At 51.4% G+C, this 21,736-nt stretch overlaps 1 protein-coding gene across 13 annotated transcripts in view; it reads left to right on the forward strand.

Moving 5' to 3' along the window:
- Positions 1-2,122: 2,122 nt before the first annotated feature.
- The window catches only part of EPB41 (erythrocyte membrane protein band 4.1), a 205,130-nt gene continuing 185,516 nt past the window's right edge, over positions 2,123-21,736 (forward strand). For 3 of the 13 annotated variants that reach the window (XM_079913026.1, XM_079913029.1, XM_079913019.1), the window contains exon 1: positions 6,988-7,053. In XM_079913026.1, the coding sequence (XP_079769152.1) occupies positions 7,001-7,053 (53 nt within the window). In that variant the 5' untranslated portion in view covers positions 6,988-7,000. Of the gene's footprint in view, positions 2,231-6,410; positions 7,054-21,736 lie in introns of those variants that run through there. The other 10 variants (XM_079913018.1, XM_079913028.1, XM_079913025.1 and 7 more) reach the window with 8 other exon arrangements.

Consider the following 21,736-nt stretch of genomic DNA (forward strand, 5'->3'; position numbering starts at 1 on the left):
CACACTCATAAATGCACCCCGCCCCCAATACACAGAGATGAGAGACACACACAAGGTCAAGATCACAAGCACACTCCCACGTAGACGTCCCGCGCACGAACTCGGAAACACAGAGGCCTCCCCCACCACACACGCATTCCCAGGCCCACACAGTTATCAGGCCAGGGCAGGCGCTGGCGTTGCTGAGTCACCCCCAAGCAGCTCCTGCCTAGCAGAGGAGGAGCCAAGTGCCAGCCCCAATCCGGGAGGGGGCGGGGCCTGCGGCAGCTACTTAGAATAGCCTAGTCCGGGCCGCTGCGGGATTCTCCTCGCCTGGCTCCTTCGATTGAGGAGCGGAGAAGAGGGGGGTGTAGGGGGAGGAAACCCCTTTTGCCGAGGCTAAATCTAGGCATTCACAGCCTGCTTTCTCCCAGGTGAATGAACACATGTGGGAGCAATTAAAAACTAACATTGGATCCATTACCGGGTATTTGCTTATGTATTTTCACATACTCTCATTTAATTTTTGAAACAGTTCTATATGAAGTTGGGGCTCTTATTAATCCGGAGGGAAAGTGATTTGCCCAGAGGTACGAAGCTGGTAAGATGAAGAGCCTAGACTCGATTGCCTCCAAATCCCAAACTCGTAACACTGGGCAATATCACCTGGTGGGCAGGTGAGAATGTGGACGAGTGAAAGGTGCCTCAGTAGGCTTGGGAACCTGTGTGTGTGTCAGCTTTCCCTGTGGGGTCCCCTGGGCGAAGGACTGAAAGGGTCTCAAGTGTCCAGATTTCTGGTTAAAGGAACTAGAGATTCTGTGGTGCATTGGAGCCTGTGCACCTTTATCAGAAAGCATCCCCTAGATCTAGGGGCTCAGACCCTTCTCTGCTAGACTGTGAGCCTCTTGAAGGCGGGGACCAGGGCCCTGAAAACTAAAACAAGACTTGGCTCAGAGGAGGCTTCAGTGAATTTGGGGGAGCAAACCATGAATTTATAACTTTGATATAACGTTAACATCAATAATCATAATAAAGGCTGACACTTTTTGGATGCTTACCATGAGACTGGCACTGTTCTTTGTACTTTACATGGATTATTTCATTTAACAGCACAGCTTGTAAGTAGCAGTGTTGGGTTCTGAGACTAAGGCAGTCTGATTCCAGAGTCCATCTAATAGGAAGACCACTGAAGTCATAGGAAGTCACTAGTCCTCAGTGAGCTTCAGTATGCTCCATTTGCCCCCAGAAGTGATTAGCTCTCCATGGCTCTCCAACCTGAAATATCCTATGATTTTATGATTCTTTGATTCCTCAGCAGGGAAGAGGGATTAGGTTTGTTCTCTGTGGGCAGGACTCCTCAAGGGCAGAGCTGGCCTTCATTTTAGGCAGAGCTTTTGAAGTCTCAGGACGTTTTTAAAATGAAGGCGGCCTGACTGGTAGGTGGTGAGCTTCCTGTCATTGGAAGTATGTGAGAACAGGTCTGAAATGAGGTAAAGAGGGGAGGGGACTTGGACCAGTGACTATGTAAGCCCCTTCCAGCGCTGATGGGATGGACAATCAGGAGGGGGAAAGTCTCTGAGAAGAGTGGCAAGATGGGGATGAAGGGAGAACCCACATTTACTGAACGCCACCAACTGTGTGACAGACCTGCCCTTGACACTTAACATATATCGCTAATTCTCAGGAAAACATTGTAAGATTTATAGTTGAGGAAATTCAGATTCAGAGAAGTGACTCGCTCGAGGTCACACAGGTGGGACAGGCCACCAAGGGGTCCTCGCCAGGGTCACTTCCCTAAGTCCCTTATGACAAACTCCCTATCTCCCTTCCAGCCTTAAGGGTAGCACCACGTGGCAAATTGCACCATACTTTCGCCATATGACGTCAGACACCACACCAGCCAATCCAGCAGCTCTCTGCCCGACCCTCCCCAGACCCAAAGGGTCAGCACCCTGCCGCCCAGAGCTAGGCGTCCGGTCAGGCCGCACCTGCAGCCCCCGCCCCTTCCCGGTTGCGACGCTCACAGTGCCTGGCTCTTTCCCCCACGCCGCCCCGCTGACTGGCAGTTGCCTGCACCAATCAGAAGGCGCCCCGGGTCGGGGGCGGGGCCTCAAGCTGGAGTTGCCCTGTCAGTGCAGGTGGAGGCCCCCGGCGGGGCAAAGTGGCAGGAACCTCTTAAAGGGCAAGAGTGGCGGAGGGCGAGAACGCGGCCCGGCCCGGCCCAGCCAGGTCTCCGCCCCATCCGGCCCAGGTGAGCCCGGACCGCCTGGGGCCGACCCCGGGAGGGACGGGGTGAGAGACGGATGGACCCACTCCCTAGGGCCCGGGCCGTCCCGCGGGTGGGGAGAGATCTGGTCCTAGGGGTCGGGATCGGGGGCTCTAGGGGTCCCGGGTTCCAAGTTCCGAACTGGGGGTCCAGAGGGGCCTGGGCGTCTCGAAGTTCGGAGTGCGGGGAGGGGCAGGGGCGACGGGAAGCGGGTCCGAGAGCTCGCGTCCGGAGATGGACTCTTGGCGCTGGCGGTCCCAGCCGGTCCCGGGCTTGTCTGGGTCGGGGGTCCCGGGTTAGGTGCCGGCGGGCGTGTCTCTAAGGAGTGCTGCAGCCCAGCCCTCCCCCCAACCCCGCCCTGTCGGGCCCCGAGTGCTCCTGCCGGGCCAGCTGCAGCGCCGGCGGAGCGGGCGGGCTGGCGGCGTGCAGCGGGAGGGGGCACCCGGGCCCAGGGCCCCTCCGGCCCTTACGTAACTGACTTTGAGTTTCCGGACTGAGGGACCCGTGAGCTGGGGCGCAGGCTCTGCCCGCCAGGGTGGCTCTCCGGTCGCCGCCCTGGACGCACACGCTCCCTTCCAGGCTTGGTCTAGGAGACTTCTCTCTGTCTCCAGTCGGCCGAGTCTCTCTGTCGTGCTCTGGTTCCTGCTTGCCCGCGGTTCCCTGTGTCTCTTATCTCCTCTGTGTGGCCCAGTCTCTCCCTGTCCCTGTCCTCTGTCTTTCTCTGAGAGTTTTCTGCCCTCGCCTACACTTTCCTATCCTACCCCGAAAGAGAGACCCCACCTCTTTGGGGGTAGGATAGGACTTCTCCCCTCCAACAAATTGAGGGCCGGGACTTGTCCAGATCGACCTCAGCCCTAGCTTGCCCCAGAAGGCGGGAGGGGAGGACTACCCCATGGGACTGGGGGAGGTTACTCCGAGGCCCACAGCTTCTTCTGGGAGGGAGTGGCTGAATGTGACACCCTTAAGTTCCCGGATTAGGGCTGAAGGCAGACCCCTCTCTGCTTCTGGAGTCATTTTCTCCAGGAGGAGGCTTGGGGAGAGCCTGACCTGGGCTTGGGCTTAGGGAAGCTGGGAGTCCGTGTGAGAACTGCCTGGTGTCAGGTCAGGCTAGCTGCTCAGCTACTGAAGGGAAGAGAGTGGGGCCGGGGAGGGGCCAGAGCACTGGCACAGAGCCCCTGATGTTACTGCATGCTCCCAACTTCACCCCAGTTACAGGCCTGGGGACTGGCGTGGGCAGGCGATCAACAGGAGGAGGCCAGAGGACTTTTGCATGGGGGGCGGGGGAGGGTGGAGATAGAAGTGACAGACTCTCAGGTCTAAGGAGCACTTACTGGGATCACTCCCTGCTTTCAGGTCCCTCCTGAGTGTCAGAGAGACAGACACCTCAGAAATAACTCCCATACTGGCTGCTGTCCGGTGCATGTAAACAAGGTGTACCTGCTGCTGTCGGGTGCATGTAAACAAGGTGTTAATAGCAGCTATGAGGTGGTAATTGTTAATTCTGACTAGGAATGGGGGAGGAGAGACTTTGCAGAGGGGGTGGAAGTTTTGGGAAGAAGGGCATCCAGAAGCTGTAGGGAGCAGAGAGGAGGGACAGGAGGGGACTTCTGGTACCCTGTAGGCTTTACATGCAGCAGAACTGGGTTTGAATCCTGGTCCTGCCACTTCCTTGCTATGTGACCTTGCATGAATCACTTCACCTCTCTGAGCCCCAGGTTCCTCCTTAGTCAATAATCCAGATCTTACAGGCATTAGCAGAATCAAATGAGGCAAAGCATGTGCGGTGACCAGAATGGTAACTGTTCTGGGAACAGGCCAACAGGGGTGTTTTAAGAAGGGAATAGAGTGAGGAAGCCCTGAGGTTTCCTCTGGGTATATAGGAGAGACAGGCAGAGCCTGCCAGTTCCTAGCAATGTGGGATGCAGGAGGAGTGCCTGGGTGTGTGGGTGACACGCATGTGTTTCCTGCTCAGCCCATCCCTGAACTGCCTAGACCAGGCTGGCCTCCCTCCTGAAGGCCCCAGGGGCCAATAGAAGCTCCCAGGCTGCCCCACTCCCTAGGCCAGTGGGGGTGGGGCCCCTAGCAGGGCAAGGCCAGCACCCCCTTTGCAGAGTGGACCCTGGCAGGGAGCCTGGCTGACTCTGCTGGGCAGGAACCTCCCAGCCTGGCTGGGAAGATGCTGATACAGTACAGGCCTCTGGAGGCGCAGAGCTCTGCTGGCTGGAGTTGGGTACAGCTGATAGGACCTGAGACAGAAGCGGGCTGTGGTGGAAGTGAGGAAGGGAGATGCAAGAAGAGACCTCTGGAGGGGGAGCCTGAGCAGAGCTGTGGAACCAAAGAGTAATTTCATGTGGTTATTCCCTAAGCCTTTCCTGAGCACCTACTGTGTGACATATATGGGTCAGCTGGCCAAAGAGCTGAATAGGATACCCATGAAAGACTCACCATAGAGGTCATGGTGGCCTGAGATTTGTTGGGGATTTGCAGAGTGGACCTTTATGATAGTCCCCGGGGGATGGGGCATTCAGAATTTCCCCGGGGCCTAAGATTTATATTAATGGGGCAGGATTCCACTCCCTGATAGTCTGTGGGCAGTCACTTTTCTCCCTGGGTCTCAGTTTCTCTTTCTGGGAAATGAGAAGGCCAGATGAGCCTAGAGTCTCTAAGGATCTTCCGGCGCCTGCTACTACAGCCTCCGGGACCTGGTTTGGGACTACCCTCACCCCACGTGAGGGGAGGGGGAGAGAATGGGGCAAGGGCAAGTTTGAGTGTGATGGGCCCCCAAGTCCTGTTCTTGGCCTGTGTTCTCGAATCACAGTTGGAACTGCAGCGGCTCGAGCACTTACAGAGTGCATGGCGCTCTGTGCCAAGCCTTTAATATGCAACATTACGTATTCCTCATAATTCTTACATCCTCGTGAGGGAATAGGTATTATCCCTATTTCACAGGAGTTCAGGGAGTGAATTGACTTGACCAAAGTCACACAGCTAGGAAGTGGCTGGGCTAGGATTCTAAGCCAGGTCTGTCTGCCTCCAAAGCCCAGACTCGGCTAAAAGGGGGAGACTCCACCCGTAGGTACTGAGGTGCCCACATTGCTTAGCCCTTACCTGCAGAACCTGCCTGACCCCTGCTGGGTGAGCTCAGAGCTCTGGGATGTTCAGGCTGGGGAGGTGGGGGACAGGCTCTGTGGGTGCCCACTGGTTCCAGTAAGGGGGGAAAGAAGCAGAAGGAGCAACTTGGGGGTCAGGGCCTCACAGGGAGTTTCTCCAGAGGGCCAGCCCCACCTGCCTATGCTCAGTGCAAGAGCTGGGCACTGAAAGGCAACCCTGGGTATGTGGCCAATTTGGACCTCAGTTTCTCCGTCTGTAAAGCATGGGTTTAGAGTAGTTGAGTACAGACATTCCTTGGCCTGTGGGTGAGTGGCTGAGTTTGGTGATGGGGTCAAGGGTTAGAGGAGGGGTTGGGTAGAAGTGGCTGAGCCTGCGGAGGGAGAATCTGGGTCAGGAACAGCTTGGATCCTGGGCTGGCTGTTTGACAGCAACTATTTTAGATGAAGGGACTGAGGTTGGAGAGGTTCAAAGGCTTGTCTGGGGCTGGACAGCTAGTATGGCAGAGACTGAAGGGCAAAATGGATGGGAAGACCTGGAGAACAACATCCAGGCAGATGCCAGTTGGAATCCTGGCTTGACCACTTAACTAGTCTTGGAGACGTGAAGTGAGCGGCCAAGAACACACAGAGAGGAGTCCCTTCACCTCACTGTCCTCATCTGTAAAATGGGAATAGTAATAATTTTGCCTTTGTCCACTTCCGGGGTCATTGTGAAGGTCAAAGGAGATGCGGCATTTGTGGAATCAGGTGAGAATGTGGGTGCTGGTTATTTTTCAGTCCAAAGCTGCACTTCTGGGTGTGTGTTTGTGGGGAGGGAGCATTTCTGACAGCAACGCTGCTGAGATGCTTCACCCTGGGGTGATGCACTGGAGAGCAACCCTAAGAATGTCACCACTATTTATTGAGTAATTTGTTACCATACACCAGGCACTGGGCTCAGAGCTTCACCTCTCATTGTCTCCTTTAGTCTCTACCTTCTCAGGTAGATGGTGGCCTGACCCACACCAGATCTCTCTGAAACCCATGCTTACAGCTCCCTGTGATAACAGTAGCTAACATTTATGAAGTTTGCTGTGTTACTGTGTGCCAAGCATTGTTCAAAATGTTTTACATATATTAACTTACTTAATCTTCACAACAACCCTGGAGGTGGGTACTAATACTTTCTGCATTTTACAGATGAAAATCTGAGACACAGAGAAGTCAAGAAATAGGCCCAAGGTCACCAAGCTAGTACATGGTAGAGCCAGGGTATGACCCCAAGTTCTCAAGTCTCCTCCTTGAAGCACTCATCACAGTTGTAATTCAGTTATTATTTATAAGATTGCTTCCTCACTGACTGTAGGTTCCATGAGGGCAGGGACCAACACCTGGTACACAGTAGGTACTCAGCTAATGTTTGTCCGCAGGGATCCTGCTGCCTCCAGTGGGCTGGGCCCATGGAGACCCGATGAGCTCAGGGTAGATTATCAGATTATCAGACTGCTGACTAAGACGGTATCTGCCCCAAAGAGCCCCGGAGGCAGAGGGAAGGGCAGGGTTTCCCCCGGGCCCAGGCTCAGGCCAAAGAGGGGCCCCAAAGGCTTGTTTGTTGGCTGTGCTTGTATCTCACTGCTGTCCTTTGCTTCCATGTGCCACTGCGGCGATGACTCCACGGCTTCTCCCCCAATGGCTGCGTGACCCCATGGCTGCTTCTGGGTGAGTACTGGTTTGGCTAAGTAACTGCCAATGGGCTCTATTCTAACGCGCGTCCTGTGGCTCTGAGGCCACTGGGAGGTGTAAAGGGAGGCCCGGGGTGGGGGAGGAAGAGCTGAGGGAAGATCCTAACTCTGAAGTTAGGATCCTATCACAACCAGCTGACTTCTTTCCAGACTCCTGACACACTGATGCAGTGATTTTTGCATCTGGTTTTAGCCACTGATGGGTGGCTCTTTGCGTCTCCGTTTTGCATCTGTAAAGTGGGAATAGTAACACCTACCTGACACAAGTATGTTTATTCTTTTATTCTCGTAAGCCCCACGAGGGCCGGGATGTTTGTTCACCTGTGCACTGCTGTATCCCAGCACCGAGGATAGAGTGGCTCATAGTAGGTACGCAATGAATATTTCTGAACGAAAGAAAATATTAATTCAGCATCACTGTGCACCCGTCATTGTGCTGTGTATTGGATTAAATGGCTAATGCATATGAAGTGCCCAGCCTTATAGGGGCTCAGTGAGCATGAGTCCCCTCTTTGCTCCCAAGATTGTGCATTCCTTGGGGGCCAGGTCTCTGTTAAGTGAGCTCTGGGTCCTCTGAACTGAGTGTGGGATCAAGTACCAAGGAGGCATCAGTCAGCAGAGAGAGGGGCCTAGGCAGCGAGACTCAGGGCCTCCGCTTAGGCCTGGGGAAGGAGTGGCAGAGCCTCTGGATTTCATCAGAAGGGTGGGTCGGCTGGGGAGGTCTGGGGCTGAAGGAGGGAGGGATGGGGAGGGACTCTGCCTCCTAGGACTGCCACTTTCCTAGCTGTGTGATCTTGGATAAGTCACTAACCTCTCTGAGTCTTGGAGACCTCATCTGCGACATGCATATCACAGCACTTGCCCCACTCGGGCGTGGGAAGGAGCCAGTGAGAAGTGCGGGGCACAGGGCCCTGCTTGGTAGCTGTTGGTTTTCTCCCAGGCCTGGGCTCATTCTGGGAGAGGACTAAGTAAAGTGTTCCTCTTTTTGGCTCCTTTCTCCTACTTTTAACTTCCCACCTGGGTGGAACTAGACTCTAGGAGTCAGGAACCCCAGACTCCCCAGCAGGCTGGCCAGGGCCCAGGGATAAGGGCTGGCTTCTGCCCAGTGTGGAAGTAGCTGAGTGGAGGTCCCAGCTCTGCCATTTTTTGCTGTGTGACTTGGTTCAGTAAACCACCTTCTCTGGTCCTCAGTTACCTCACCTGTAAAATAGGGTTAATAAAGCATACTTCCCTTGAAGGATTATTCAGTGAGCGAATGGGTGGAGTAGGAATCATCATCACTATTACTATTTGGCCCTGGCTGAGGAGGCTCCAGGGAGGGCCCTGGAGAATTGCATCCCACCTTGGCCGAGGGATCCTGAGCCTCTCTAGTCATCATATGTACTATTGCCACTTATTGGATATTTTTCATATGCTGGGCTGGTTGGTATACGTTATTTTAGACACATTATCTCATCTAGTCCTCCCAGTGACCCTATGAGGTAGGCATTATGGCCTCAACTTTAGGGATGAGGGAATTGGTGCAGAGTAAATCAAGTGAGTTACCCAGAGTCACATAGTTATTTAGGGGTGGAGCTGGGGCTCAGACCCAAATCTGCTCACCCTAAGGCCGCAATTATTAGTGTGAAACCCTCTTACTTCCCCAAAGGAGGCAGAGGCTGGGTCTGGGTCTTCTCTGTCCATCTCCATTGCCCAGCACAGTACTGGTGGGGGCTGCTGGGCTGTTTGCTGAATATATAGATACACACACACACACACACTCACATATGTGCACGTGCGCGCACACACACACATGGCGCACACACGCACACGCACGTGCGCGCGCGCGCACACACACACACACACACACACACACACACACATGCACATGCACAGTACCCCCACCCAGCCTGGTGCTCCAAGAGTTTTCAAGAAAGGAGAGAACAGAAAGCAGGAGAAGGCCTGCCAGCGTAGTTGTTGAGAGTCAGACAGACCTGGCTTTGAATCCTGCATCTATCTCTTACTAGTTGTGTGACCTTGGGCAAGACATTTAACCTCGTAGAGACTTAGTTTGCGTATCTGTAAAATGGGGATAGAAAAAGAAACTACCTACCTCTTAAGAGTTCTTATGAGGATTAGATAATGCACATAAGGCACATGGTGAGTACTCAATGATAGTAATTATTGTTATTATAGTTATAATTATGAGTATTATTTTGGGATTACAAAGATATCCCTCTTGAGACAGTGGAGACCAGGCCTGGGAGGAACCCGCTGGGGGCAGGCAGGTAGTAACCAATCTAACAGGTTCTGAAAGTCACCTGCATATAGGGAGGGAGGAGGCCTCTTGGAAGTAGGAATGTACCTCCCTTTCCTAGCCATCTGCTTTCATTCATACCCACTCTGTGCCAGGCCCTGTGTTGGGCATGGGGCACAGAGGTGAATCTGTGTCACCTCTGCCCCCAACTGCCTCCTTGCCTGGGAGCTCAGAGTCTGGTTGGGGAGGAGGACACAGAAACTACCAACTCCACCTTTGATTGAAGCACTAAGGTGTGAACTGTGAACATCTCCTCAGGCAAAGGCCAGGAGAAAGGGCATTCCTAGTGGAAAAACTGCTTTGCCAAGGTACTGAGCCGTGACCTGCACTTGGGGGGATGCGGCTGGAGAGACAGGCTCAGGGGAGTTAGGGGACTTGGCCCAGAGGCCATGGGGGACCATTGGGTGTGAAGCAGGGGAATGGCGTGGCCAGGCTTGTATTTCGGAAGGATCACTTGTGCGGAGCACAGACAGGAGGGAAGGGGCAGGGGCAACCCTCCAGGTGAGTGATGCTGAGGCATGGGGCCTGGGACTGAGCCGCAGAATGGGGAGCAGCGGGGGGTTGTGAGCTCTGTCCAGGAGGCAGAGCCAGCAGGGCGAGCTAAACTGCAGTGGGCAGGCAGGAGGGGGAAGGGGTGAGAGTGAGGTCTTAGGTCTGGGGGTGATGGGGCCTGCTGGGGTCTCTGGCTGAGGGACACAGCCGGGTCAGGGGGTAAAAGCCACTTGTCTGCTCCTTGCCACCTTCTGCCTCAGTTTCCCTAGGGCCCATGCCCCCTACTTCTGCCTTGGGGGTCCCTTGTGGTGAACCTGGTAGGTCTAGCAGGGAAGAGAGCTCTTTGGGGTGGAGGCTGGACAGGGGCTGTGAGGTGCAGACAAGCCTTGGGTTCTAGCCCTGCCAGTGTCACTGAATGTCTGTGTGGCCCCTGGACGTCACTCCCTCTCTTGCCCTGTTGTCCGCGCCTTGAGAGAGAGGACAAGAAAACGTGTTTTGCCTTCCTCAAAGGTTCAGTGATAAAATACAAGTATAGACACCATACATCTATTGAGCATGGACTGTGTACTAGGTTCTGGGGGCACAAAGATGACTCAGAGGGGGTTCTTACCCTTCAGGAAGCATGAAGCACTTCAGAGCGAGCCCAGCCCAGCAGGTGCCTAACTCTAGGCCTCAGGGGAAGAGATAGCTAAGCTGGGACTTGAAGGATGGATAACAGCTCTCTAGGTGGGCAGTGGAGGGAACAGATTTCTAGGCACAGGCAAGAGCGTGTGTGAAGGCTTGAACCTACACAATGTGCTTGGGTCCTAAGTACGTAGTTTGGTATGGCCAGAGCAAAAAGGGAGAGGTAGGTGGTGATGGGAGGTGAGGATGGACAGGGAAGCAGACCTAGATCACGCAGGGCTTTGGAGATGGTCACTGTGGAGATGATCGCTTGCTACTCTCTCCTTCCTGCATCTTCATAACTGCCTGATCCCCTCATAGAGACTGCCAGGGCCCTTTCCACCCTCCTCCTCTCCCATCCCCCCTCCTTCCCTCCTTGTCCCTTCTTACCCCCACTCTAGTCACACCCAGTGGCTGCCTCTCTCAGGAGTTAACAACCTGGGTTCCCTGCTGGCTCTGCCACTTATACGTTGCGTGGCCTTCGGTCATTTGCCCTCTCTGAACCTCAGTTTCCACCTCAGTAAAATGGGGACAGCAGCCTTCCTCACAGGGAAGGGTGGAGGCTTCAATGAGGTAATCCCCACGAATGGCCTTGTACAGCGTCTGAATGTAACGTGCACCCATCAGAAGCAGCTCTACCGAAATCATCATGCTTTGGACTCCTCGGTCTCTCTGGTCCCACCCACTGCTTCCCCTGCCTCTCCTGACAGTGAGCGCTGGCCAACAAAGGAAGGAAAGGATTAAGAAACAAGCCCAATCTCCAGAGGGGTCCTGGCCCACCGCCGGGCTTGCTCCCTCCTACCCCTGGCCCCCCCTTGGCCTCAGGCCCAAGGACGCTCAGCCTTGAGGGCAGGGCTCTCCCCAGCTCCCCACCCTAGAGGCCCCTCCTGGGCTAGAGGCCAAAGCCAGCAGCAGAGTGATGTCCCGTATCTGTGGGAGGCCCCACAGTCTGGGCAGAACTGGATCCCTGAGCCTCTTGGATTTTACAGCAAAGGCTGGTGACCAAGTCCCTTTTGGCACAGATGCAGGAACCTCAGATCAGAGCAGGTGGCTGATGGCGGAAGGTCACGCAGCAGGAGCCTAGGTCTCCGGACCCTTTTTGCACTATCCTGTGAATGGTTTTGACGCTGGCTATCATTTCACCTCCCTGAGCCTCAGTTTCCTCTGCTGTAGAATGGGGCTGATTTTACTGTGAGGATTGGCAATAATGTAGATGAAGCACTTAGGCCAGGGTTCAGCACTCTGAGGCCTCAGTGGTAGGTAGCAACCGTGACTGCTGTTACAACTGCTGCCTCTGAGAACCTTCTTCTGCCCTACCTCTTCCCAGTCTAGGAACCTGGAGTATTTGATACAGTTTCTTATTGAACTGATGACACCCAATAAACTGGTTTTAAAGCCAGAGGCTCAGCATCTTTTGCCCCCTCTCCCCCACCTCCCCCTTCCTAGTTGGCTAGAACACTCTATCCTCACCCTTGGCCTGATTTTGGCCTCTGCCCCTTGCCCATCTCTGCCCTCCTGGCACCAAGCCTGCATGGTCTCTCTTCCAGGAGCCACATGAGGCCAGAGTTTCCCTTCCGCAGCCTCCTCTGATCAAATGCCGCTGCCAGTACTTTGAAAAGCAGAGTCAGAAGGGTCTTGGTTACCCAGGCCTCAGCTGATTTTACTGTGGAGACAGTTGAGGGCTGAGGGGACAGAGGTGGACTCTGAGTTCCCTGGAACTGCCCTCAGGCAGCTAAGACGACACTAAGACTTTTGCAGAGGCCGTGAAATAGGCCTAGAAGGGCAAACCTGGTCCACAGCCCCAAATGTGGAAGAGTAGAAGGACCACCAGACTGGGGGCTGGAGGGCTGCGGCCCTCACCCAGCTCTTCCTGACCTCTCTGAGCCTCTGTTTTCTGTTTTCTAAAAGGAAGGGGATGGATTGATGTCAGAGGTTTCTCCTAACATTACAGGATTAAAAGAAGGGCCAACAGAGCTCAGTTTGAGTCGCAGTTTCATCACTGACCAGCCGTGGGACCTCTAGCAAGTTGTTTTACCTCAGTGAGCTTTAGTTTTCTCAGTTACAAAACGGGAAAAATATTAGCACCTTCTCATAGGTACTTAAGGGCTAAATTAGATAATTCAGGTAGAGTACTCCATCCGTAGCTGGCACACTGGAATTTTTGTTGTTATTCTTAGATTAGCAGAGGCAAGAAGAAATCAGCCAAGGCCAGTTGGGAAGCAGTTCACGGAGAAGGCAGGGCTTGAGAATGTGCAGGATTCATCTGTTCATTCATTCACTCAACACATACGTATTTAGGATTTGCACAGACAGGGCATAGAGAAGAGGAGCAGGGAGGCTGGAGAAAGCTGGAGGCAAGCAGACCTGCCTATTCTAGATGTGTGATGTGGGATCATTACTTCTCTTCTGTGGGTCTCATTCCTTCAACTGTAAAGTGGTGAGAAAAGTGAGTATAATCCTAACCTCCAGAATTGTCCTAAGATGCAAGAGAGTTCAGGTACGCAGTGGGTGATCAGTCTGTCTGATGCCTTGTCTCTCCCAGCTCTGTTAATGACTAGAGGTATGATCTCAGGCAGCAAGTCCTTGAATCCACCAACCACACTTCCACCCCAGGGCCTTTGCACTTGCTGGTCCTTCAACCTGGAACACTCTACCCCCAGATCCTTCCACGACTTGTTCTCTCATCTCCTTAATTTTTTTTGTTTACATGTCACCTGCTCAGTAAGGCCTTTCCTGACTACTCTATTTAACAGTGTGGCACGACAACACCAACACTCCCTAGCCTCCCTCCTGGCTTATTTTTCTCCACAGCACTTATCACTTTTTGACATACAATATTTTATAGAATATTTGCTCATTGTTTGACTCCCCCCACTGGAATATAAGCTCAGTGACGATGGTAATATTTGTCTGTCTTGTTCAATGTTATATCCCTTGTACCTAGAAGAGTGTGTGGTTCATAGTAGGTGCTCAGTAAATATTTGTGGAGTGAATTAGTGAATAAATGAAGCCTCTCCTCTCTGGGTGTAGCACTATTCTGAGCACACACACACACACACACACACTCACACACAATAGATTCTCAATAAATAATTGTATGAGTGGTCATCATCTCCATCTGCCAGATAATACCTTGGTTGGGTCAACCCTGAAGCCCTTTAGCTTCTGACATTTTCTGCCAGGGCATCATTTCAGCTGGAGTGCCCAAATCTTTTGTTCCTGAGTCTGAGCTATGCAGAATTTCTAGTTGGGACTCTTTGGCTGTTGGGCCCACATGGTTATTATGTCATTATTGGTAATTAGCACTTAGGCCCAGAGGATTGAGCTTTTTGTTTTTCAGCAGAAATCACAGCAAAGAGCTGTGCTAGCCAGCAGGGGCCCAGGCCTGGAGTGGCTTCCTCTATAACTAACCCCTTCCCAGCTATGGGTCCATGGCTTAGGAAGACCAAGACAGAGGTGCCCAAAGCTAGGGGCACCTGCATACCAGCTCAATCGCTGTCTTCCCCAGGCAGTATTCTGCAGACTTTCTTCTCCTGCACATGCTTGGCTCTCCATGCCTAGCCTGGTTTAGAGGGGGGTTCCCATGCCTCTGGGGGAGGTATAGTTCCCAAAGGTCCAGCTCACAGGGCCATTTTCTGGTGCCCAGGATTCAGGTATTATGGGTGGAGGAAATAACCCTATGTTTAAGACTCAGGAGACTGGGTTCAAGTCCCTGCTTAGCTGCTGAGTTGTTGGGTCCCTGTAGGCACATCAGTACCTTTTGCTGGGCCTCAGCTTTCTCATTTGTCAAACAGAGATAAAGAGATAGACACTTGCTTGGCTTCACCAGGGAAGAGAGGCAGGTTAGTGTAGTGGGCAAGGATAGGGCTCTGGAGTCAGACACACTTGGTTTCCCCACTATACCCCTTCTTAGCTGTGTGACATTGGGCAAATTGCTTCACCTCTCTGACTTCAGTTCCCAAAGCTAAAGAAGGGGGTTAAAATAGTACCCACTCCATAGAGTTGTTGTGACAACTAAATAAGGGAACGCAGGTAAAGGATCTGCTCTTTACGTGCTCTTTACGCTGGTATTATTATAATGACCATTACAGGAATGCAGGCCATCTGTAAACTGTAAGACAGTACTAGCAATAAAGCCAGGCAGATGTGGGTTTGAATCCTAACTCTGACTCTTACTAGCTGGGTGATCTTGGGTAACTTTTTCACTTCTCTGAGATTCTGTTTCCTCATCTGTACAATGGGAATTAGAGTCATACCGTGTTCAAGGGGCTGTTGTAAAGGTTCAGTGACATGTTGCATAAAGAGTACTTGGTACAATGGCTTGCAGATGTCATCCCCATTTTATAGATAAGGAAGAGAGGAGTAGTGACTCGCCTGAACTCACATAGCATCTCAGCGGTGGAGCTTTGATTTGAACCTCGGTCTGCTTACCTTAAAAGCCCGCAATCCTTTTATCTCTTCTTGCCATCACCCAAATATGGGACGATGATGAGGGTGTTTGTTCTTGGTGCTACTGGCCTCATCTCATTCATCCCGTGATACCCAGTGCCTACGCACAGGAGGTGCTCAGTAATGTCTGCTGGATGAAGAAAGGGGGGACCAGCATGTCCTCAGTTCCAGGGAGTCTTTTGCCTTGGGATTGAGGATTTTTTTCTGCTTGGTTGATAGCAGAATAAAAATAAACAATAAAAATCATACTTAGCACAGGTGTGCGCTTGTAATCTGAAGAACCCTTTGCACCTCCCACGTAATTGATCCTTCTTGCTACCCTGGGTGATATCCTGGGTGGGTACCTCTATTTGATTGGTGTGGAAATGGGAGCCCAGGCAGGGTGTAATGGATGAAAATTTGCGTCCTGCCCAAAATTCACATTGAAGCCTTAATCCCAATGTGATGGTATTTGGAGATGGGGCCTTTGGGAGGTGATCAGGATTAGATGAGGTCACGAGGGAGGGGCCCTCATGATGGGATTAGTGTCCTTATGAGAAGGGATACCAGCGAGCTCCCCCTCTCTTTGCCATGTGAGGACATGAGAAAAGGTGGCTGTCTGCAAGCCAGGAAGAGAGCTCTTACCAGAATCTGACCAGGGTGTCACCCTGATCTTGGACTTCCAGCCTCCAGAACTGGGAGAATATAAGTTTCTGTTGCTTAAGCCACCCAGTCTATGGCATTTTGTTAAGGCAGACCGAGCTAAGAGAGAGGGTAAGTGACTTGCCCACAGTCACACAGTGAACTTATTGCAGAGCTGAGGCTGGACTTATTTGTAGTCATTTCTCTCTTTTTTCCCCGTGGAAAAACTCCCAGTCACTGGAAGGCTTAGAAATGGAGACTAGCTAAATGCTAGACAGACAGCTCAGGAACTGTCCTGCCACAGCAGATTTGGAGGACCTTAGGGCAAGTCAAACCTGGCCATTTCTGGGTACCCAGTCTCCTCCTGCTTTCCCATAGCTCCTTCTCTGCCCTCTCCCAGGGGAGGGTTGGGCCAGGCTGACTTTAGCAGGTTTAGAAGGGGCTCAGCTAGCTGGTGGCACTGAGCCTGTTCCCATGTTTCTTGGGAAACCCTCTGGGCCTAGAGGGTTGCCTGCCTGGGGGATAGAGAATTAGTGGGTTAAGCTTGAGTGAGCTGGAGGCTTGGCTGGATCAGGGACATTAGGCATACCCCAGCTGGTGAGAGAAGGGGGCTGGGGAGGGTCACGGGAGGTCAGATTCTTGGGTCCCTCCTTGAATGGCCCAGGGCTCCAATCAGAAGCAGCCACAACAGCCTTTCCCTGGGGTCTTGGGACAGATGTTGATGTTGCTCCTTCATCTCATTTCCAAAGTGCTTTCCTGAGAGTGATATGAAAGCAGTGTGGAGCAGAGGACAGTGGTAGCAGATGGACTTCGTTTAAACTGTGTGACATTGGGCAAATCACCTAATGTCTCTAGACTGTAGTTTCTTCAACTGCAATTGAGGCTAATAACACTTTGCAGGGTTGCTATGCAGCTAAGTGCATTAATGCATATAAAGTACGTGACTGGCACATAGTAAATATCTAATAAATGTAGTGGTCATTATTTTTTTTAAATTTTTAATTTTTTTGTGGTACGCGGGCCTCTCACCGTTGTGGCCTCTCCCGTTGTGGAGCACAGGCTCTGGATGCGTAGGCCCAGCGGCCATGGCTCATGGGCCCAGCCGCTCCAGGGCATGCGGGATCCACGCGGACCGGGACACGAACCCGCGTCCACTGCATCGGCAGGCGGACTCTCAACCACTGCGCCACCAGGGAAGCCTGGTCATTATTTTTAATAATAAATTATCTCTAAGGTCCCTTCCGGCTCAGACAGTCCTAGGTTATGTGGCTGTACAATTTAGCTTGGCCTCCAGCTTTGGACGAGAAATGTAGCTGCACTTAGAAGAAGGCAGTGAACAGAATCTGGAGTAGGGGTCAGAAAACTTGGGTTCACTGCCGCCCCTGTGCTATGTGACCTCAGGCAAGTCTCTTCCAGTTTCTGGGCCCATTTCCCAATATGATTAAAATCAGCTTGGGCTTGATGATCTCTAAGGGCCTATCCAGTTCTAACATTTTGTGAATCTAGAGGCCTAAAGGAATACCTTACTAAACGGTCCACTGGGTCCTATTTTACAATTTTGACTTCCTTCCCTTCTGTCCCTTGTTTCTTGGAGTGTCTTCACAGCAGAAAGGATGTAACTTGCCAACGCCAATATATGGATTTTAATCATACTTAGCTGTTTTTGCTTTTACTGTGCACAGGGAACTCTTTAAAACAGAGCTTAATGCAATTTTTGTAAGCAAAGTGCATTCTATCAAAGACGTCAAAACATGCTCTTGTGTTTTCAAATGTGAAAGAGTATTCATTCATGGTATTGTCTTTCATTGCATTTGCTGATTTCTTTTGCTTTTATCTCAAAAAATGACCAGCACAGGCAGCTGTGTAGGTTATAATTAAAAAATATATGCTGCAGTCAGTGTGTTCTAAAAAATAATCATGGGTATGATTTAGATAAAAAGATATTTGTCAAGTATATAAGAGAGAAAAATGGGGGGAAAAAAGGGAAAGAAAAAGAAAAAAGAAATAAAAAGAGAGAAAAATGGGAAATAACCTAAATGTCTAATAACATTTAGGTTTAATTAAATTATGGTACATCCACTTGAGGGCACTGTGGGTGTCATAATATATTGTTAGGAGAAAAAAGTTGGTTCTGAAACAATATGATCTAAAATTTAAAAAAGCATTAGGCTGAACCATATGCAATTGCTGATACTTGACCATTTTAACCTATAAAATCAGCAATTTCATATGACTTAATATATATAAACAAAAATGTACATCTGGGGGCTTCCCTGGTGGCGCAGTGGTTGAGAGTCCGCCTGCCGATGCAGGGGACATGGGTTTGTGCCCTGGTCCGGGAAGATCCCACATGCCGTTGAGCGGCTGGGCCCGTGAGCCATGGCCGCTGAGCCTGCGCGTCTGGAGCCTGTGCTCCACAATGGGATAGGCCACAACAGCGAGAGGCCCGCATACCGCAAAAAAAAAAAAGAAAAAAAAAAGTATATCTGTTAGGAGAGGTACTAGAAGGGAAATCTCCCACCAAAATGTTGATGGTAGTTATTTCTGATTGATGGCTTTATGCTGATTAAAATTTTTTTTCTTAACTATATTTTCTGTGAATAATGCAAGCACTACTACTGAAAATAATCCCCTAGAAAGGTGTACCACTGTATAACAGCAATTTTTCCACCTTGTTATAGCTTGTTTGATTTATCATTTGTGTTTAAAAGGTCTAAAATGACTGCAATTTTATTACCATGGGCCGGATAGAAAGCTCTACCCCTTTTTTTTTGCCGTACGCGGGCCTCTCACTGTTGGGGCCTCTCCCGTTGCGGAGCACAGGCTCTGGACGCGCAGGCCCAGCGGCCATGGCTCACGAACCTAGCTGCTCTGCAGCATGTGGGATCCTCCCGGACCAGGGCACGAACCCGTGTCCCCTGCATCGGCAGGCGGACTCTCAACCACTGCACCACCAGGGAAGCCCGGAAAGCTCTACTCTTCATGTACTTTTGGTACCAGGATTGGTTTTTATTCAGTAGTGACTGTTCAGAACACTGCTGTTGGGCCCAGGTTTTCAAAGCCCTCTTCATCTCTTGCCACTCCCCACAACCGACAAATGTTTTCCATGAGTCCTACCACTGGGGCTTCAGGCCAGCTGTGTCCCTAATCTGCCCACGTCCCAGATTTGGGAATGGTTCAGACTCCAACTGTTCCCCCACCCCACCCCCGCTTTCTTCCAATCTCATCTTTTCCAGGTCATTGGAGGCCCCATCTACTCTCCCTGGCCTTCCCCCCTGGTCACCACCTAATTTCACCATCTAATTTCACCCTCTTCTGTGCAGCTGGTGTTTGCTTTTTGCTGGAGCTCAGTTTGCAATGGGGAAGGATTAGGACCCTTTCATGTTGTCTTTTTTCTTTTTTTCCCTTAGTGCCCTTGACCGCTCCAGGGTCTGAGAGGCAGCTTGCAGGGCCTGTATTCCCTAGGAAGGAAAAGGAGGGGTGGTGGGGGAGGCAGAGGTGGGCTCAGCTGGCAGGCGGGATAGAGATGGCCCCTAGAGACCCCATCCTGGGGCTTGGAGCATGCATGGCACAGCCCTCACCCTGATGTGAGCATGGAGCAGCAGGCAGGGAGGGAGCTGAGTTTCTTCCTAGGAAATTAGCTTCAGAGAAGGTGCTTGGGACCTTTACCCTGTACTCAATGGCAGTCTCTGCAGGGTGAGCTGGGACCGGATGTCTGGTTTGTAGAGGCCTCTTCTGAGAGGGCAGATGGGCACAGGAGTAAGGGTAGTTTCTCTGCCTTTGGGTTGGGCATTACTTTTCCTCTCACCCCCTACTATGTGTTGGGCCCTGCTACACTCAAGCATCTGGCACTTAGCCTAACAGGTGATGGTGTGTACCTAACTAATAACAAAAGTCCCTCATGTGTGGAGAGTACTTTACAGTTTACAAAGCCCTTTCATCTCCAGGCTAAGAATGAAAAGCCAGGACTGGATTTGAAACCTTTAAGATTCTAAAGCCTGTGTCAACAGTTCTGGTGCGGTGTTGACGGCACTCTGCATTTGAGTGGTTTACATCTGCCTTATGTCTGGCTGTTTTCTGCTAGCCTAAGATCCCCACTTTTTTTTTCAGGGTGATGATTATTAAATACTACACACTCCAATGAAGCCTCTTTAAGTACAGTGTGTCACTGCCTAGCACTTCATGGCATAGAGAATCTTGGTTTTCATGAACCTGTATTTGCTGGATAACACAGAGATGGTAGTGGGGAGCTGTCTTGTGATTGATCTTCAGGATTTATCCTTCATGGCACCAGATTTCCAGGTCTGATAGGTGAAGGAAGCCTCTGAGGCACAGAGGTGGTAGAGCTAGAGCTCCCGAACCTGAGGACCTGAGGCAGGGGACCAGAATATTCAAGAACAGATGCTTCACCCCTAGTACACAGAATGACCTGGGCCAAGTCACCTGACCTAAGTAAGCCTCAGCTTCCTTATATATAACATGGGGATAACTCATTCACTCGTTCAGCAAATACTTATTGAGTGTGCACTGTTTTGGGAGATGAGCAAGAGGACAAAGTCCCTGCCCTCCTGGAGCTTGCAGTCTAGTGAGTCTAAACTGCAGCAATTTATTGAGAGGGACAAATAAGTAAATATGTAGTAGAAAGTCAGGTAGAAGTGCCATGAAACAAAATTAAAGCAGGGCAAGGGTGTGTAAGTGGAGGCTGTCTTAGATAGGGTAGTCAGGCGGTCCTCAAGGGTCTCTTATGATGTTTCAAACAGATAACCATGTAATGTGCTCAGCTCGGTGCAGGCAATTGAGTGCTTACCAAATATATTATGATGTCAGCGAGCCCCACACCTCTCAGTCCATATTTTAGTCTCCAGATAGCAGTAGTAATTAACACTTAGGTAGATCTTACTGTGAGCTAGGCACTGTTCTAAGCCCTTTACATATATATATAGTTTTAATTAATTAATTAATTTTTGGCTGCATTGGGTCTTCGTTGCTGCCGTGGGCTTTTCTCTAGTTGTGGCGCGCAGGGGCTGCTCTTCATTGTGGTGTGCGGGTTTCTCATTGCGGTGGCTTCTCTTGTTGCGGAGCACGGGCTCTAGGTATGCAGGCTTCAGTAGTTGTGGCTCATGGGCTCAGTAGTTGTGGCTCATGGGCTCAGTAGTTGTGGCTCATGGGCTCTAGAGAGCAGGTTCAGTAGTTGTGGCACACGGGCTTAGTTGCTCCACGGCATGTGGGAATCTTCCTGGACCAGGGCTCGAACCCGTGTCCCCTGCATTGCCAGGCAGATTCTTTTTTTTGCGGTATGCGGGCCTCTCACTGTTGTGGCCTCTCCCGTTGCGGAGCACAGGCTCTGGACGCGCAGGTTCAGCGGCCATGGCTCACGGGCCCAGCCGCTCCGTGGCATGTGGGATCTTCCCGGACCGGGGCACGAACCCGTGTCCCCTGCATCAGCAGGCGGACTCTCAACCACTGTGCCACCAGGGAAGCCCCAGGCAGATTCTTAACCACTGCGCCACTAGGGAAGTCCCAGCCCTTTACCTATTTTAACTCATTTAATTTTTACAATAACTCTTATGAGGTAGGAATTGTTATTATCCCCTTTTATGGGTCGGAAACAAGCACAGAGTAGGGCAAACAATTAGGGAGACAGAATTGAACTCAGGTAGTCTGTTTCTAGAGGCTGAGCTGAGTTGTGAGGGGGCTGTGATTAGATACGAGGAGATGGTCTAGCTGTCATATACAGGCTCCGATGTCAGATTGCCTGGCTTCTTATCGTGGCAGGTCTAAGCCTCTCTGCTTGGGTTTCTTCATCTGGAAAATGGGAATACCAGAATTATCTTACCTTACAGGGACCATGCTTAAAACAGAGCCTTCTTTCTGCTCGCCTGTTCAGACACCAGCCTGGCAGGGAGTGTGAAGGTCCAAGGGGCCTCTGAAACTAATGAAAGGAAATAACAGCACATCAGGCAATTGTCAGAGCAACCCTAAGTTCAGCTGGAGACCAGACTTCCGAAGCTAAGTTTTCATGATTTTGAGGCAGCCAGGGCAGAATTAGGAGACCCGTAAATGCAGAAGACAGCTGAAATCTTGGCGTGGCCACAACACTCAGCATCCATTTCAGGCCTTACACAGCTGCCCGGAGAGG

The sequence above is a fragment of the Stenella coeruleoalba genome (genome assembly GCF_951394435.1).
Source record: "Stenella coeruleoalba genome assembly, chromosome: 1".
NCBI lineage: Eukaryota > Metazoa > Chordata > Mammalia > Artiodactyla > Delphinidae > Stenella > Stenella coeruleoalba.